General features: G+C 35.4%; 1 protein-coding gene across 1 annotated transcript; it reads left to right on the top strand.

Moving 5' to 3' along the window:
- The first annotated feature begins 2,731 nt into the window (after positions 1-2,731).
- Positions 2,732-18,490, top strand: LOC132549813 (low affinity immunoglobulin epsilon Fc receptor-like). Its single transcript, XM_060213786.1, has 5 exons — positions 2,732-3,010; positions 4,737-4,827; positions 8,982-9,055; positions 12,475-12,562; positions 18,273-18,490. The coding sequence occupies exons 1-5, from the start codon at positions 2,732-2,734 to the stop codon at positions 18,488-18,490; spliced, it is 750 nt and encodes a 249-aa protein (XP_060069769.1).
- Positions 18,491-18,913: the final 423 nt, after the last annotated feature.

The following is an 18,913-nucleotide window of genomic DNA, read 5'->3' as shown; positions in this document are numbered from 1 at the left end:
TAATCAAATGGCTAAACACGTGAACATGAACAGATACAGCAGTTGTAAAATGACCTCAAACAGTAGCAAACCATAGAATCCGCACAAACAATGATAAAACAGACTATAGAAAACGTGTCTATATGATTCCATATTGTGTACAAAAGACATGATATAGGCATCTCGCATGTTATAATGGCTAAGTTATATCGTTATACAATCGAAATACTAAATCTACTGCAGTTTTAGCTGGGCTCCACAACTGGTTATATTTTTCAGAGTAACGAAAACATATAGGCTTTTGATTATACCTAATGTTAAGTGAGACTAATTTCATATCATTGCCGCCTGTAGATGTCACTCTTAGCAATCAAAACCGATATAAACTGATATATATACTGAAAGGATAAAGAAACGCAAGGTAATATTTATTCCGATATTTTGAAAACGCGTTCTCCAAATAAAGTGAAACTTTGTGGATTGAGTAATTAGGTCATATTACACATTGTCATGTATCGAAAATTTAGTCACGGTACAGTGCGCAGCTCTGGTAAATGGAGGAAGGAAAAAACAAGAATTTCGTGCACCGTGTTGTTCTGGTCTCATGCAACGTTGGTCAAGTCACTTTATACAGACCAACTGCTTCCCTAAAATTAATTGAGAATTTGATTCGTTTTAAGAATGGCACGACTCACAGAAGGTCAGAGGGGTCAGGCCATTCAGATGCTGATGCAAGGACAGCTGCAAAATCAGGTTGCTAGGTACTTTGGTGTTAATGTTTCCACCATAGAACGTCTTGTAAGACGTCTTCGGGAAACTAGGCGATAGGTCAGGATGTCTGCGCGTAACGTCAAGATGTCAGGATCGCTATATCGTCGTCTCTCATGTGCGTAATCGGCGCCTTACTGCCGTTGAGAGTGCACTTAATGTTCCTATAAGTTCAAAAACTGTAAGGAATCGATTACGAGAAGTTGGTGTAAGAGCACGTCGCCCCTACGTAGGTCCACACCTTACCCCTGCTCGACGTCAGCGTCGTATGGCCTGGGTCGCTGCACATACTCCACGATGGTTTCCACTGAGGCAGTGGAGACAAGTTTTCTTCACGGACGAGTCTCGATTCTGTCTTTATCGATCAGACGGCCGTCAACGTGGCGAACGTTTTACGGACGCTTGCGTTGTAGAGAGGGATAGGTTTGGGGGCGGTTCAGTAATGGTGTGGGGAGGAATCTCAGACAGGTTTAAATCACAATTGGTTGTTATTGATGGCAATTTAACAGCAACTAAGTATAGAGATGAGATCCTCCGACACCATGTTATCCCTTTCTTACAGCAGCATAATCTAACCCTCCAGCAGGATAATGCTATCCCCCACGTAGCAAGGATTTGCCAAGTCTTTCTGGCCAACAACAACATTCAACCACTAGATTTGCCGCCATATAGCCCTAATTTGTCCCCGATCGAGCATCTTTGGGACCAGTTGGATAGACAGGTTCGAAAGCGCCAGCCACCCCCTGCTACTCGAGAGCAGTTGACCAGAGCTCTGATTGAAGAGTGGGACAACATCCCCATAAAACGGATTAACGCTCTCATGAACTCTATGACCAGAAGAATAAGGGCCGTGACCACAGCAAACGGCGGACACACAAGATATTGATGACTCAGTTCAATTTCAATTTCAAAATCCTATGGGTCCATTCAATTTAATCGTTAGTACCTCTAAACCAATTGTCAGATTCAAAATACAGACTTTGGGAATTTTTAAGCTTTAATTTATCTGTAAGTATACAAAATTTCGTTTTAAATGAAGCCCGATATCATACTTAATTTCTGGTTTAAAGTTCACCCTGCGTTTCTTTATCCTTTTAGTATATATATATAACTGTGCAAGAAAACAAAGTTTATCCTTGTGTTTCACTTATCTATTTTGATATTCAAATTGGCTCCAGATTTATGTACTTGATTTCCTAGGAATATAACTGAAACTTTCCACTTCCAAGATATATGATAAAACGAAATACAAATTCATATATTAACTCTGAATTCATGCTTTTAAAGAAAGACACCTCTTTTGAACCAGACTAATTAACTCACTCCGAAATTAATACACATTATTTTGAAGCAAGATTTATTTCGGATATCTGATCACTCCTATACACATAGCGGTATGTATTTTCATAGACAAATGTTTAGCCTTCCTTCGTTTTTTGACGGATTAAATGATTTTATTGGCATTGGTGATTGGTTTTATCGCTGTATTTTCACTTTCAAGACTATTATATCACGATATTAAACAATGATGTAGATAATTATACCATAGTCATTTTTGCCTTCATTTGTTATCATTTTATTGCGTTCAGTCATTTGTAATATGACAGTTTTCCCTCTAATAGATATTTGTTTCCAATTGTGTTAATAACTGTGATTATTTCGATTTTTTCCATATCACGGCATAGACAATATCTATAACAGTAGTCTATAATCAAATAACCAATAATCGCTTACGGCCTGCTAGGTCACCACAGACTGCGCCAGTCCACTGATTCCCGACAGGTATATCCGAGATTTCCCACTCAATACACAGTGGTAAATCTACCCATCAGTGTGTTAGCTGTTAACACTTGTATACATCATTGTGGAAATTAACCAGCATGGCAATTACTCACATGGTTCCGATTTCTCTAAAGTTTAGCTGAATTATGATGTTCAAACATAACGTGTTATATCTAATTTCCTAATGCAAAATTTAGGCAATATGAACTTCTGTTTCTTTGAAACGGTAACTTATATCACAGTCTATGCTGTGTTCGTTGCATGTATATGTTTGACGAAATCAGAGTTGTGTGCCAATTGGATAAATCGTGTCTCTAATGATGGAGAAATTTTCAAGGTGATAAAACCGTGTGGATATATTCAATGTATAAAGGAGTGTAAACGTTCTGCAGACTGTGCTGAAGTAACCTTTGACAGGGATCAGTTAAACTGTGGTCTTGTGAGAAAATCAACAGCAACTTCCTTTCCGGTAGATTTATCGGTAAGTAATTAATAAAATTACGTTTCTGTTTTTTTCATTTATCATAAACAAGTTTTTTAAAGTATAAAAATATCTTAAGTCTAATCACTACAGAAAAAAACGCATCAATACATAATACAAATTCATATATCTTCATGACTAAATTGTGGCATAGTTGTGGCTTTGACTTCATGTGTTTAGTTGGATTAAACAGCTTTCTCTAGAACTTGTCTGGTCCATTCTGAACAGTAATGATGAGAAAACTGGGAGATAAAGCATGCCTTCCAAACCTGAATATAAAAATGTTATTTAAATTAACCAGTCGTAACTAGCCGAATATTTATGTTCAAAATTATTTCGGTTTTTTAAAACTACCTTTTTTGGAAATCGTCATTTTTGACCTAGGTTCGTGAGGTCACATTTAACCTCTTCTGATTTTATGCTTTCTTCCTCGAGAATGAATTGTGACTTAATTCTCGTGTAGTCATTTTTAATACAGAAACTCCTATACGCATAGTAGACGTTTCCTCTGATAGCAACAATGACTTCCACTTTGGTCTTTAATATGTTTTGAACAATTGCGTTCGTAGTTTCACATGTCTATGGATTTTGACTCATCCTTCATAAGTTAAATTCAAGATGACAAAGTCTTGATATTTCTAATATAAAAGAGGGGTATCAACTACCTATACAAGAATAGAAATAGATATAGCATATTTAAAGAAAAAAAAAACTAAATTGCTGTTTCATGCAGCAAGTATTCTATTTCAAAAAGTGGTCGAAACAATTTGAAATTCAGACTATAAGTCATGTTTGAATTTCGATGGGAAAGTATACTTACACCATTAATCAATGACAGTCAAGTCAATAAAATGATTCGGAAATATAGTGTAGAAACCAGCATGTCATTTCGCTATAGTTTCTCGGTACTGTAATATCCTCCGCCCTTTCCAGATATATCCCAATTGCTACCATTGCCTTGAGTAACTTTAATATGTTTGCCTTTGCTATGGATGTATTCAATATGATATTTCACATTTTTAGTACTACAAGTCTACAAATCTACAAGTGATTTCATGCCGAGTGTTACCAAATTTTAGTGTAGAACTACGACATAATGTCATGTAGAACGATTCAATATTTAAATACGTTAAAAACTTGTTTTATGTTACAATTCTAATCAATATTCAAGAGGAGTATACCATTATACTTCACATGTTTTGAAATATGAATAAATTTACCATAACATTAAAATTATCAAGAACAAAATGTGTAAATAGTGCAACATAGTCGGTTGAGTTAGAGTGATTGTGAAAAAGTGGTAACGAACCCAAGTTATATAACAACTTATCGAATTCGTTATATTTATCGTTTCTGAGTCGATGTTGATAGAAACGCGACAAAGTGTTATGATGATATGTCATTTTTTTAGACTTGCTTTTTGAAATGTCTAATTTACATTTCCCAATATATAGATAGTTTATATGGATAGATATTACAACAAATGAGGAATGCTGAATTGAAAATCAGATAGGAAGACAAAATAGCACTGAACAAATTGTGTATCAACGACCATCATACCCGTTAGTTAGAATTATATGTTGCAATCATCTTGTATATCTGAATTCAGGACATGCCAATTTTTCCGGTTCACATTATTCATAGAATATTGGAATTATGTGATTGGTGTTATAATAAAATTCATATATGCAGTTATAGCTGAAATAACGGAAAGAATTTATTGTAGACACGCCTTGGACCATGTGCTACTAAGAAATGTTCAGTGAACGAAAGATGTGTTTCAATGACAGACGGATCTGGTCTTTGTATTAATGCATGTAAGTATGATGTTTTTTGTGTATTATATCAACATCATTCGATGGAAAATCAGGATATTTGGGTGAAAATTGCAACATAATGCGACCCCCTATCCCTGTAATAATAAACATGCAAACAAGAAAACAGTCAAATAAAGTATTCAAATCATTTGAGGGTTTTGGTTGCTATGCAGTTTTAAATTTGTCCACGTTATTTTTTTGATAACCAATATTCAATATCATATTATTACCTTTCGATGGAAAAACTGAAAAAATCAACGAAAGTCAGTCTTTCAGAAAAATATGAGAATAATACGTGAAAATAAATTGATTCATTTTACACATATTCTGACGCCCGTATACGAAAAATAACCAGTATATATTTTACATAGCTTTTAAATTACTTTCAAAAATTAAAAACAAACTAACATAAACTAAGAGCTAACGGCTAATACTCGATTTAGTTTTACTTCTCAGAGAACTACAGAGGAGTCAGCTTACTTATTCAATGATGTAAAACATGTGACTAGTACATTATTAATTTTACTTTCAGTCGACAGGAGAACCGAACATTAAGTGATAGCTTTATCACAAGTATATTCGGTCATTAACTATTTTACCCAACAATAGTATTTACCAATCAATGGCTGTACCTTAAAACTAATCAATTCCTTAGTCAACACCACAATCTCGGTTACTGAATTAAGTTGTTATGTGGCAGAACGGCAGTTTATAAAACATATGACAGATATGCATGTGTGATAAACAGTTATGTATTTGGCTGGTACACATATACGGTAATGCTTGATTAAATACGTTTGTGGAATTTTTCTACGAGTAAATAACTTTAATAACTTGTTATTACTTGATCTGCAATTATCGCACTCGGGTATCTTCACTGAATAACTCGAAAATCATGTTATGAATATTTTTGTCTGACATATGTGTATGTCTGAAACACATACATAGTTTCGTCTGATGTGTACTTTCTGTCAATATATTTCCCTTGTTCTCATTGGATATATACTCAAAAGAAAAGTTAGCGAAAACCAGTAAATGAGTGATAAGAAAAAAATATTAGAAAATGACGATAGTTTACACTACAAAATCCAATGGACTACCAAAATCAATCAAGCTTGGAAATCTTCATTAAGAGCTCCATGATATTTCCTGTGTAACCTGTATCTTAGCCTGAATGACCGAACAAATTAAAGTGAAATATGTTCCTTATATTCTCATGTCTTTATTTTCACCAAAACATTTATCAATACTGATATTGCCCAGCTGATACAAAATACTAAGGGAAACGAATGTAGGTATGATACAGTCTGGACAGTCTGTATCGATTAATACACTAATGCAATTGATTCGTTACCTAAACTATCCGCCGTAATAACCGCAGTGAATCGAGTCGAGCTCTGCAAACAATGAAAATAGGCTGTGTTTTCCAAAGAGGTCCGATGTTATTTGCAACACGATGACGGAAGGTGCAAAGTGTGGAGACAACTAGAGGAACGTTTTGCAAATTTGAATTTGAAGTCGGAATTGTAAAGGTTCGGTTCGATATCTGTAGAAGATTTTCAAAACACACAAAAGTGAATAGCGCTTTTTAATAAGGAGCCAAATATTGAACCAAATTGCATTATACTGCTATTTCGTCCTGGGACTTCTCAGTGATGTTAATGCCTAATTCTCATACCCAATAAGCGACCGAGATAAATACAAAGTGATTGAAAGAACGGTCAAAGTCTGAAAACGTTGGAAGAACGTCAAGAACATTTGTATGTTCTGAACCGTGTCACTATTCCAATGAAATTAGAGATATCTTACAAGAAATGTTGTAGTTAATGGTATCAGGATATTTTAAGACAAATAATTTTCAGTAGGATAACGTACAAATGTTTGATTGACCATCTAGTATACCTAATTTGCCACAAATTGAGCATGAGTGGAATCTTTTGAGCAACGCTTCAGAAATCGTCTAAATCAAGCGTCAAACTTGCAGGAACTGGCCTATGCCTTGAACGACGAATGGAACAACATCTCTCCTCGAATTATCCGCCCCCAACGCTCTTAAACGTTGGTCATATCCGTAACCAATGGTGTCACATTGGAAACTGACCCATCCCGGAATAAAACCAATGAACATATAGCTATATGATCAACCATGACATCAGTTTTATCCTAACTTATCAATTACCTGATTCGAACATAACTGATAAGGATACAGATAGAAACTTATTGATTAATCGCACTAGAAAGTAGTGTTATCTATCTTTATTTTTGTTTTAGTCTATACCATATGACATTCCAAGCTTCTATTGTTCAGGCAACTGGGCAGTAAGGATTCATTGTATCTAAATTTAATATATATTAACTATCAGAGACCCTGTGATATGATAATAATAATTTTCTAGTTAAGGGATTTAATTTGTCAAAATGTTTTTAATTTTATATATTTTTTCCTCTGTTAAGAATACACCATATTGACATTATCATTTGTTCATAAGATATTTACGTAATATATTCACACCAGACAATAATCAACTTAGTGGTTAATAAGTACGAATGTAATTGTGTCGTGATATTAAATCATGGTGGAAAATATTGACCACTGGTTTTGCCATTGGTCGATGCAACATAATATTGATCGTAACCATAGTTCGTTAATTATATTTGTCTGATATTGTTATATGTATTTTGTTCATCGTTGTATTTGCACGATATTTAAATGTATTTTTCTGATATTTATATATATATATATATATATATATATATATATGTATATTATGCTCTTATTTATATAGATATACAAAAAATATGTGGAGTAGTAAGTTACGTTCTCATTTGTGTTTTAACCTATCATGTTTCAGTACTTTCACGCAAGTGTTGTGGAAAATTAATCGATGTTAAAACAATTATACCATTTGCACTGGAGCGTAATACATGACTATATATCCATTATCCTTATATTTCAAAGATGCTATTGACATTTAGTGACACGCAAACTTTATTTAGCAGAAAAAAAACATAACAATTGTCAATGTCATTATTGAGCAATATAATAATGATTTTTTCACATTAGTTAAAAAGTTGTCGGAGACACCAATTAAACTCTTTTATATAATTATAGACCGACAGACTCAAATTAATAACTAATAATAGCAGTATGAATATTAAAGCCGATACATCTGGGAATAAAAATAAAAATCTTAGCGGAGCGTGTTAGAGTCGACCTTGTAAGCCACATAACGAAATGAAATAATCAATAATGCAGGAACAGTAGGTCTTATTTATTATACGATGGTATAAACAGCAATGGCATTGGTTTTTTGTGTTTAGCAATCTGTGTTTTGCCCGAGTTTCCCCTGTTTACTTTCTATTTCGTTATGTATAAATAATCCCATTTATCTTATATGTAATTATATGTATCAATATTGTTAACGTCAATTTCGTATTATCATTAAGTTGAATATTTTATGTGACCGAATGGGCGTAAAAGCAATTTGCCTCTGAAGCACTGTAGCGTTCGCTTGTCAGCCTTATACTTACACGCTAGTTGTATATAATTCTTATTCGGGTCATTGTATCCTCTTCTGTTCAGGGGAGAGGAGGGCTGTGACGGACAGAGAGAAATTGAAAGGGACAATCTATGAAATAAATTAGGTATTTAAATTGTGCCTCTGAATCATTAAGAAGTAAAACATCTCGGTACCCAATTGAATTTAGGTGTCAGCTTTCATAGTGTCCCCACTAAAATGCTTTAACACCATGTTTACTGCATCATGTTACATAGTTACCGTTGTGTAAACATCAGTTATGTTGATTGTTAAGGCAAAATAGAAAATATAAACCGAAAATCTTAACATTACACTTTTATAAAAGGGATTTAACGGTATATATTCATTACTATGTGTTTTGGCAATGGAATCCAAATTAATTGCTCTAGGAATTTGACTGCTTCCACCTATAAAGGTACCCTATACGTGAGATAAGGGCATTTTTTCTAAAATATTACTCCTTTAGTACCGGTAAAATGGTATCAGCCAAATCTGATGTGTTTCTCCACTAAAAAATTGGACGAGGAAGACGATAGATAGAATCATGCCACCGGAATTTTAAATTCAGAGTGCGCGGCACCAAATAGATAATGAGTCAATTTATTTCTTTTTCAGTGACATGTGAAGGAATATATACCCAAGGCAGATGCTTCTTCGAAGGAAGTACATCGACTTGGTTCGAAGGGCGGGTAAGTTCATGGCTGATCCACTACTCGCCTTTTTATACTATAAGTGCTGTCTTAACATCTTTTCACATCACACATGTCTATTTCAAATACTTTTTTCATCACATCTACTAAAATTATAGCACCATAATAAAAAAAAAATAACAAAAAAATAGAAGTTACATATATTATAATAGTAAAGTTTACGATACAATTATTCAGATTATTTTCCATATAAATGCTATCAATATAACGTTCCAATATTGATACAACGACTTGAGCTTTGGCCAACCAGAAACTTTTTTTTACATTACAAATATATTGTCAGATTAAAAGCAAACTTTATGAAAGTAAGAAGGAAAATATCATGGGACCAAGACAGCCCAGATGTCACGTACAACCTTAAAAGAAAAGTCATGAAAATCACTCAGAAAAACAACCAACGGTTAAAACGCTGGTCTCTAATTGTTTACTAAACCTCAAACTAACATTAGGGGTTGATGCGGCCGGCTGGAATATATATCCCATTATACTGGTATTAGAACAGGAAATAATGTCTATTCAATATTGGCACCAATCAGATTTGAAATAAGAAGTCTAAGTCCCAAAATGTGATAGCAAAAGAAAATCCATTCAGACTCCGGATAGTAACAGTTTACCCCTACAGTAACCCTAAACCCAAATATCAGTATACTTATAAAGGAGTTTACTTGATGTCTTTAAACACTCGACATCGACGCCTGCATGGCAACATAAGCTCTACTTCTCTTTGAGAGGCGAGCTAGAAATTAAAATCTAAAGGAAAAACTCCATGTTTGCGCCGCTGTTAATATTACAATTCATTAATAGATAATCTATACTTATATAGTAACTCAAAGCAAAAGAAAACATTTCCACTATATGTAGCACAAAATGTCATTAATCAATTAACAGAATAAGGAAACATAAAGTGATGAGATGGCGTTTATACGCATTAATAGTGTGTGAAGGTGTAAAAATACAGAATGGATGTTATTGTATGAATTTACGTTATGGATTATAGTTGGATTGTATCATCAATAGATATAACCGGAGGAAGTTTCTGTTGGTGGAGATTGGCACAACTGCTCAAACCACCTCTAGTAATACCTATTGGTAATTAAGTAAATTAACATCAGACACTAAAACATTTATTAATTATCACAACCAAATTGATAAAGTGAGGATGGATTGTTCGAATGTGTTTATACGCATAAATAGTGTGTGAAATTGTAAAAATACAAAATGAACGTATGTTATTGCATGGATATATATATTTGTATAAAAAGACCCGATAGAATATATCGAATTGCATTCGGAAAAAAAACCCCAGGAGATCTTCCACCTGACATCTTAGTGACGGAAGCTGTGCGAGTGTTGATGGGCATTTGCCGGACATTTCTGACAGAATTAACAGAAACCTCCGGGGCAAAATAGGGTCAATAGAATGATGAGAGAGAGAGAGGGGGGGGGGGGGGGCGGCGGGGGGGGGGGGGGCGGCGGGGGTAGGGGGGGCGAGGGAGAGAGAGATATTTTTTTCACAATCTGTAAGCAAGGAAGAGGTTTTATTTCATAACACCTTCAAACATTGGGGCAAACAGGAACTCGAATATTATTTTGTTAAAATCTGGTCTAGGGGACTTGAAACAGTCATGTCCTAAAAATAAACTAAAATTAACTAATGAAGTTCGTCACAGTTTTCAAGTCATGTGACTTACAGTCATCAGATTTCGTCCCTCCTCATCCGTCGTCCACATTTCGCCATGCACTGTAGACACATTTATGTATGCAAACGTAAATGGTTCGAAACAACCTGTTCCATGTATGAATGCATCATATGTACTGAGTTATGATTAGACTTATTGTGTGGACATTGGGCTAGTAGCTTCTGGTCATTAAGCTCATTTTTTATGATTTTTTTTTCATTTTAGTTCTTTTTCCTTCATGTAGTGGGTGGCTTCTGGTCATGTTTTGCCATCTGTCGTACTTAGTATAACATGTAATACTAATGAGATTTTAGGTCTGTATGACCATGGTGTTGTACCTTCTGAACATTCAGTCAGTTTCCTCATGATTTTTTATTGCAATTATTTGTCACTAAATATCAGGTACATGTATACTATAGTTTGAGTTTGGGTACGTATGACCATGGGGTTAGTGGTTTCTGGTCATGTAGTCATCATAACATGTTTTGTCTTTGATTGACTTTGGCATCATGTATGAGGTAGTTTCTAGTCACATTTCACTTGAGAGTTTATAACATGAATCTGATTTCACAAGTAAGTTTAGTGTCCTTTATGTTACGAACTGCATCAGGGATGTTATTATCAATTTCAAGTTATTGATCGATTTTGTCAGTTATCATGTAAGTAAAATGGATATGGATGGGGGATATAGGCAAACATTTCTAATATTATTGGAATTGTCAAGCTATATGGTGGTGTAGTTTGTTCCCCATATTTGTAGTCCTGAGTATACTGTTAAAATATATCTAATTGGATAACGGTTCGTACAGCTGATGACTGTACGGATTATTAACAAAACATTTTAATATTAGCTGTCGTCATTTGGCAATTTAATAAATGATATATTTCAGTTTCAATCAGAGTCTGGTTTATCTTCTGTGTTCAGGTTTATATACCCAGTCTACAAATACCATAGAGACCATACCCTTTATTCGATATATCGCTAAAAGTTTAGTTAATACTTTTCCCTTAGGCTCCATTAATATAATAAGATCAAACAGGCATGAAATAACCCCGTGAAGATCTGTTGTTTTCAGGTCTGTCCGTTTTAGACTTCTCAATATTCACTGGTGGAACTGAGGTTTTGGGATGTTAAGGAAATCAAATTTTGTAATATGACTGTGTAATCATAGTTTCCTGTATCACATTTTCTTAAGTTCCATTATTGAGATTCAGCTTAAATTTGCCTAAAATTATCCTTAGGTGGTGCGGATCAAGTGTTCTTATTTTAGCTTTGGATCGGTCCAAAAACCAATATGCAGTGATTGTTACCTTGAAAAAAGTGTTCGCACTGCCATGACTGCTGTCATTCTATAATCAATATGTTATGGCCAGATGATATTTGAGGCCCATTGTCCTGTGGATTTTAACTTAATAGATACATCTAACAAAATTTCTTACCATGATCAAGCCTGTTTAAAATTATGAATGTTACAAATTAAAAGCATTTATGTGCATGTATGTTTGATATAATTTCAGTCTATATGATAAATAATACACACGGAACACAACAGATATTTATATGAAAACGATCTTTAGCTGACGGATGGTACCAATGCCCTAAGCATGTCTTGTAATCAAAATTCAAACATAAGAATTTATATACAAAATACATTGCAGCTACGTTTTGAAAAAGACAACAGCTTGGCACTGGTTTAATATTCAACTGCTCTTTTGTAGGATAAATGTCAGGAGCTGGATGGAAGTTTGGCAACGATTGACTCAAACACTATGAACTATTTTATACTGAGGGTAACATCAGCTGGAGGTACGTATATATAAATGATATACTTAAATATCAGGAGGTAAGAACAGATAGAATTAGGGTACAAAGTACGTAATACAATATTCAATATTTGAAACAGGGTACAGAGAACTTAAACATCAGGATTTTACTAAAGTTTTACCAGGATGAAATAATAAAATATCAAGTTGTTAGGACAGAATACACTAATACTTGGGTACAGCTCATTGAAACATCAAGTGGTGCGTACAGGTCATACTAGGGCACAGAGTACTGAAACATCAAGTAGTATGGACAGATTATACTAGGGTACAGGATACTGAAACATCAAGTAGTATGGACAGATCATACTAGGGTACAGGGTACTGAAACATCAAGTAGTATGGACAGATAATACTAGGGTACAGGGTACTGAAACATCAAGTAGTATGGACAGATAATACTAGGGTACAGGGTACTGAAACATCAGGTTGTATGGACAGATCATACTAGGGTACATGGTACTGAAACATCAAGTAGTAAGGACAGATAATACTAGGGTACAGGGTACTGAAACATCAAGTAGTATGGACAGATCATACTAGGGTACAGGGTACTGAAACATCAAGTAGTATGGACAGATAATACTAGGGTACAAAGTACTGAAAGATCAAGTAGTATGGACAGATAATACTAGGGTACAGGGTACTGAAACATCAAGTTGTATGGACAGATCATACTAGGGTACAGAGTACTGAAACATCAAGTAGTAAGGACAGATAATACTAGGGTACAGGGTACTGAAACATCAAGTAGTATGGACAGATAATACTAGGGTACAGAGTACTGAAACATCAAGTTGTATGGACAGATCATACTTTGGTACTGGGTACTGAAACATCAAGCGGTATGGACAGATAATACTAGGGTACAGGGTACTGAAACATCAAGCGGTATGGACAGATTATACTAGGGTACAGGATACTGAAACATCAAGTAGTATGGACAGATAATACTAGGGTACAGGGTACTGAAACATCAAGCGGTATGGACAGATCATACTTTGGTACTGGGTACTGAAACATCAAGCGGTATGGACAGATAATACTAGGGTACAGGGTACTGAAACATCAAGCGGTATGGACAGATAATACTAGGGTACAGGGTACTGAAACATCAAGTAGTATGGACAGATCATACTAGGGTACAGGGTACTGAAACATCAAGCGGTATGGACAGATAATACTAGGGTACAGGGTACTGAAACATCAAGTAGTATGGACAGATTATACTAGGGTACAGGATACTGAAACATTAAGTTGTATGGACAGATCATACTAGGGTACAGGGTACTGAAACATCAAGTAGTATGGACAGATAATACTAGGGTACAGGGTGCTGAAACATCAGGTTGTATGGACAGATCATACTAGGGTACAGGGTACTGAAACATCAAGCGGTATGGACAGATCATACTTTGGTACAGGAAAATTTGACATCAGAAAGTAGAACGAATTACACTAGTTATAGTGGAATTGAACACAAGGATTTCATGCAAGACTGCGCCAGGATACCGTTTACATCTGAATTAAAGGACTGATTACTAAAGCGTATAGAGTACTTAAACACCATGATATGAAGGCAGATTACACCGGAATACAGAGTACTGAAACACCAGAACAGCAGAACAGATTACACTGGAGTACAGAGTACTTAGACATAAGGATATCAGAACATATTAAACTAGGTGACAGAGTAAATAAAAACCAGGATATCAGAACAGATTACACCAGGTTACAGGGTAAATATAAATCAGGATATCAGAACAGATTACACCAGGTTACATGGTAAATATAAAACCAGGATATCAGAACAGATTACACCAGGATATCAGAACAGATTACACCAGGTTACAGGGTAAATATAAACCAGGATATCAGAACAGATTACACTAGGTTACAGGGTAAATATAAATCAGGACATCAGAACAGATTACACCAGGTTACAGGGTAAATATAAACCAGGATATCAGAACAGATTACACTAGGTTACAGGGTAAATATAAATCAGGACATCAGAACAGATTACACTAGGTTACAGGGTAAATATAAACCAGGATATCAGAACAGATTACACCAGGTTACAGGGTAAATATAAATCAGAACATCAGAACAGATTACACTAGGTTACAGGGTAAATATAAACCAGGATATCAGAACAGATTACACCAGGTTACAGGGGAAATATAAAACCAGGATATCAGAACAGATTACACCAGGTTACAGGGTAAATATAAATCAGAACATCAGAACAGATTACACTAGGTTACAGGGTAAATATAAACCAGGATATCAGAACAGATTACACCAGGTTACAGGGTAAATATAAAACCAGGATATCAGAACAGATTACACCAGGTTACATGGTAAATATAAATCAGGACATCAGAACAGATTACACTAGGTTACAGGGTAAATATAAACCAGGATATCAGAACAGATTACACCAGGTTACAGGGTAAATATAAATCAGGACATCAGAACAGATTACACCAGGTTACAGGGTAAATATAAATCAGGACATCAGAACAGATTACACTAGGTTACAGGGTAAATATAAATCAGGACATCAGAACAGATTACACTAGGTTACAGGGTAAATATAAAACCAGGATATCAGAACAGATTACACCAGGTTACAGAGTAAATAAAAACCAGGATATCAGAACAGATTACACCAGGTTACAGGGTAAATATAAACCAGGATATCAGAACAGATTACACTAGGTTACATGGTAAATATAAACCAGGATATCAGAACAGATTACACTAGGTTACAGGGTAAATATAAACCAGGATATCAGAACAGATTACACTAGGTTACAGGGTAAATATAAATCAGGACATCAGAACAGATAACACTAGGTTACAGGGTAAATATAAACCAGGACATCAGAACAGATTACACCAGGTTACAGGGTAAATATAAAACCAGGATATCAGAACAGATTACACCAGGTTACAGGGTAAATAAAAACCAGGATATCAGAACAGATAACACTAGGTTACAGGGTAAATATAAACAGAACAGATAACACTAGGTTACAGGGTAAATATAAATCAGGATATCAGAACAGATTACACCAGGTTACAGGGTAAATATAAAAAAGGATATCAGAACAGATTACACCAGGTTACAGAGAAAATAAAAACCAGGATGTCAGAAGAAATTACACAAGGGTACAAGGTTCTTAAACCATCAAGAGGTAAGTATAGTTAATGCTAGATTACAAAATACTTTTAACATCAGATCAGGTCACATTACAGGGTACTTAGATTATCAGGAGATAAGGAAAGCTTACAATTCCATTTGGGTTACTCGGATACGAACATCATCAGTACATCAGGACAGAAAATTAGTACACCAAAAATATCGCTCACTTAAGTCATGACTTTTACAAAATAATTGATTGGATTTTGCATAGATGGCACGCTGTAATTGTCCGCAACGCAATGCATGTTTTACTGGATGTCAATTTTGTGAGACTCAATCCAAGTGTTTTGTGACAGATTTTTTTAAACAATTGCTTGTTGATTAAGGATAATTTTCAATTATGAAAGATTGGCCCATAATATTTGCTTATGACCGAACGGTAAAGTTATCACTGGAACACCATAATTAATTGTAAATCACTGTCAAAATAATCGAACAAGCTTTGGATTTAAAATGGCATTGAGAGAGCAACATCAAATATGATTGTACCCAAGTACCCAAGGGAGTTGTGTCATTACAAGTGGAAGATTTAAACAAATATAAAATGGGTATATCACCTTCGGTTTTTGTTGTTGGGAGGGGATCGATATGTCGATTACAGTATCATTACATCACTGATACCTCTATTGCTGTATAGATTATTTAGAAACGAGGTAAAACATGTCATATTAGCACGAGCAAGATTCGCTTTCTCTCTCTGGTGGTGGTGGTATGTGTGTGTATGATTGTGCGTGTTTGTGTGATGTTTGCAAAAAAAAAAAAAAAAAACGAACAATCCATTCATGCATTTATTTGTCGTGATGAACTTATTAATAGTATTTAAAGGAAAAAGTTGTTAAATATCTAAAAACAGATTAAATCATTACTATTGAAATCTACTTCATTCTTCTGTTCATGAGTTAGAGTCAGTCTCTGGCGCTAAGATCCTCATGACCAAGCAAGAACTGATTTGGCAGACATTTTGGAGCATTTTCTTCAGTTCGGTAATGCAAGAAGAATCCTTATAACATAATGATTGGAGTTTCGATGGCTACAGGGTCGGAATAACGTGAGGCGTACTAACACTGATGTACGTTACTTTCACCAACTATGCCGCTATATATACACTTAGACTGACAACAATATGACGAGATGGAAAACAGATTACAGAAAAAGGTATACAAGATGGTAACAATTTACTGTGGTCCATTCGGCTACACTTTGGTGCGAGAGTGTTCCCCTCCTCATCGCGCCTGATTAGTTCTGGCCCGATGCCACCTTGACCAACCGTCTGTAAAGGTTGCTTTTGTCCTTGTCGTGTATTTTGGAAGTTTCCCAGTCAATGCTATTATTTAACTGGATGGAATTATCTGTAAGAGCCGATTTATTAACTTGGGACTGAGAATGCTTTCTCTTTGATCTGGTCATATTTTGTCTTCTTGGAATTCCATGTCTTTTTGATGTTCATTAGGTCGGACCTCGAATCGTCTGCCCGATATAATGCACCGATTTTGCATACGTATTTTGCGATATCCCTTTTGGGTGTTTTATCCTTAGGATGGACGAGGACATTTCGGAGAGTCTTGTGAGGCTTCATGACTCTCACAATACCACAGCCATGGTGAATCCTCCGAATGCTTTTTTACAGACCTTTGATGTAAGAAATGACTACATGTCCTATTAATGTGTTATTTTCCATTTTCGTCTCTTGGCCTGTCTTTGCTTTCACCAACAATTAATAGCTTTCTGAATTGCCCAATAAGGGTGTCCACATGCTTTCATGGTGCTATAAATGTCATTTTGTTCTTGCTTCTTGTCTTGTTCTTCCGTGGCAATTATTTTTAGGGGTGATGCGATCGAAGGTTGAGGTATAGGTCCGTCTGTTTCCTATCTACCAGTATCGTGCCGTCATTTTTCTTTACCAGAAGGATGTCACGGAACAGTTTAGCGTCATACCCTTGCACATCTATGACCAAGTTAAACAAAGTGTAGCCGAATCGACCACGGTACATTATTACCATCTTGTGTACTTTTTATTTATTCTGTTTACCATCTCGTCACACTGTAAGTGTAAACATATTTATAGCACATCCGAAAAAGTTGGTTGACTCCTTACCATCTCGCACACTACATACGTCAGTGTTAATATGCTACACACTAGTCATTTTTCGTCACATTCAGATCTTCTGTTGGTTGTGTATATTATTATTCCTATGTTTTGACATAATTTGATTTATTATGAAGCGTTGTCATTTCATTGTGATGACACTATAGTAATGTCAATAGTTCACCCATGCAGAATTCTGTCATTGCTTTATCTTGGATCCCACCCGCTCTGATAGAGATTATCTCAACCCCTCAACCCCAATGGATAGTAGATTATATTAATAGTACATTTATTATTTATTTATAGGCAAACAGAACACAGTCAAGATTAGACAACTCTATATGCATATAATTTTACAGATAAAGCAGACTATCTTTAATTAGTGTTCTCTTCCAGTGTTTTGGGTCGGCGGAAACGACTTGGATACCGAGGGCACGTGGACCTGGATAGCGAACGGTCAGCCAGTTGATCTCACCTCCTGGTGGTACCAAGGTCAACCTCAGGCTAGTTCCGACGATGCCGACTGCTTGGGGGTGCAGAGTTCCGGCGTTTGGAGAGACGTGTCATGTTCACTTGCGGCGCCTTTTATCTGTCAGACATACCTTACACAATAATTTCCTCCTTCAATAAAAAAAAACAGAATGGTTGCAGTGTTAAAACTGGAGGCGACACAGAAAAAAAGATTATCAAATAAATATCAATATGTCTTCACAGCGGTGATGCATGTATTAAATGATCATCGTTCGGAAGTAGTGCCAACGAGGATCTACACTAACTAATTACGTTTTTGATGATTCAAATTATCGACGTGTTAAAAAGGTTTAGAGCAAGGAAATCATGAGACGGACCATAGTTTATTCTGTAAATTTTCAATTAATCAGTTTTTCATGAATTTATTATTTTCTTAAAAACAGCGTGGAACCCCAGGAAATTAATTGTTAATTTAGTACCCAAGAACCATATCGATTTGATAATTGTTCGTGTCATGTGCTACCAATCGTAAAAACAGGCCACGACACGCAGGGTTAGGACAAACT

Source organism: Ylistrum balloti, unplaced genomic scaffold, assembly GCF_031769215.1.
Source record: "Ylistrum balloti isolate Yb309-2 unplaced genomic scaffold, AGI_CSIRO_Ybal_v1 Utg370078, whole genome shotgun sequence".
Lineage (NCBI taxonomy): Eukaryota > Metazoa > Mollusca > Bivalvia > Pectinida > Pectinidae > Ylistrum > Ylistrum balloti.
Note: the sequence above shows the minus strand (reverse complement) of the source record. Positions and strands in the feature narration are given on the sequence as shown.

Coding starts and splice junctions, on each gene's coding strand:
- LOC132549813 (XM_060213786.1), top strand. CDS start 2,732: ATGAACTTCTGTTTCTTTGAAACGGTAACTTATATCACAGTCTATGCT. Junction 4,828..8,981: donor TGGTCTTTGTATTAATGCAT/GTAAGTATGATG, acceptor TTTCTTTTTCAG/TGACATGTGAAGGAATATAT. Junction 12,563..18,272: donor GAGGGTAACATCAGCTGGAG/GTACGTATATAT, acceptor GTTCTCTTCCAG/TGTTTTGGGTCGGCGGAAAC.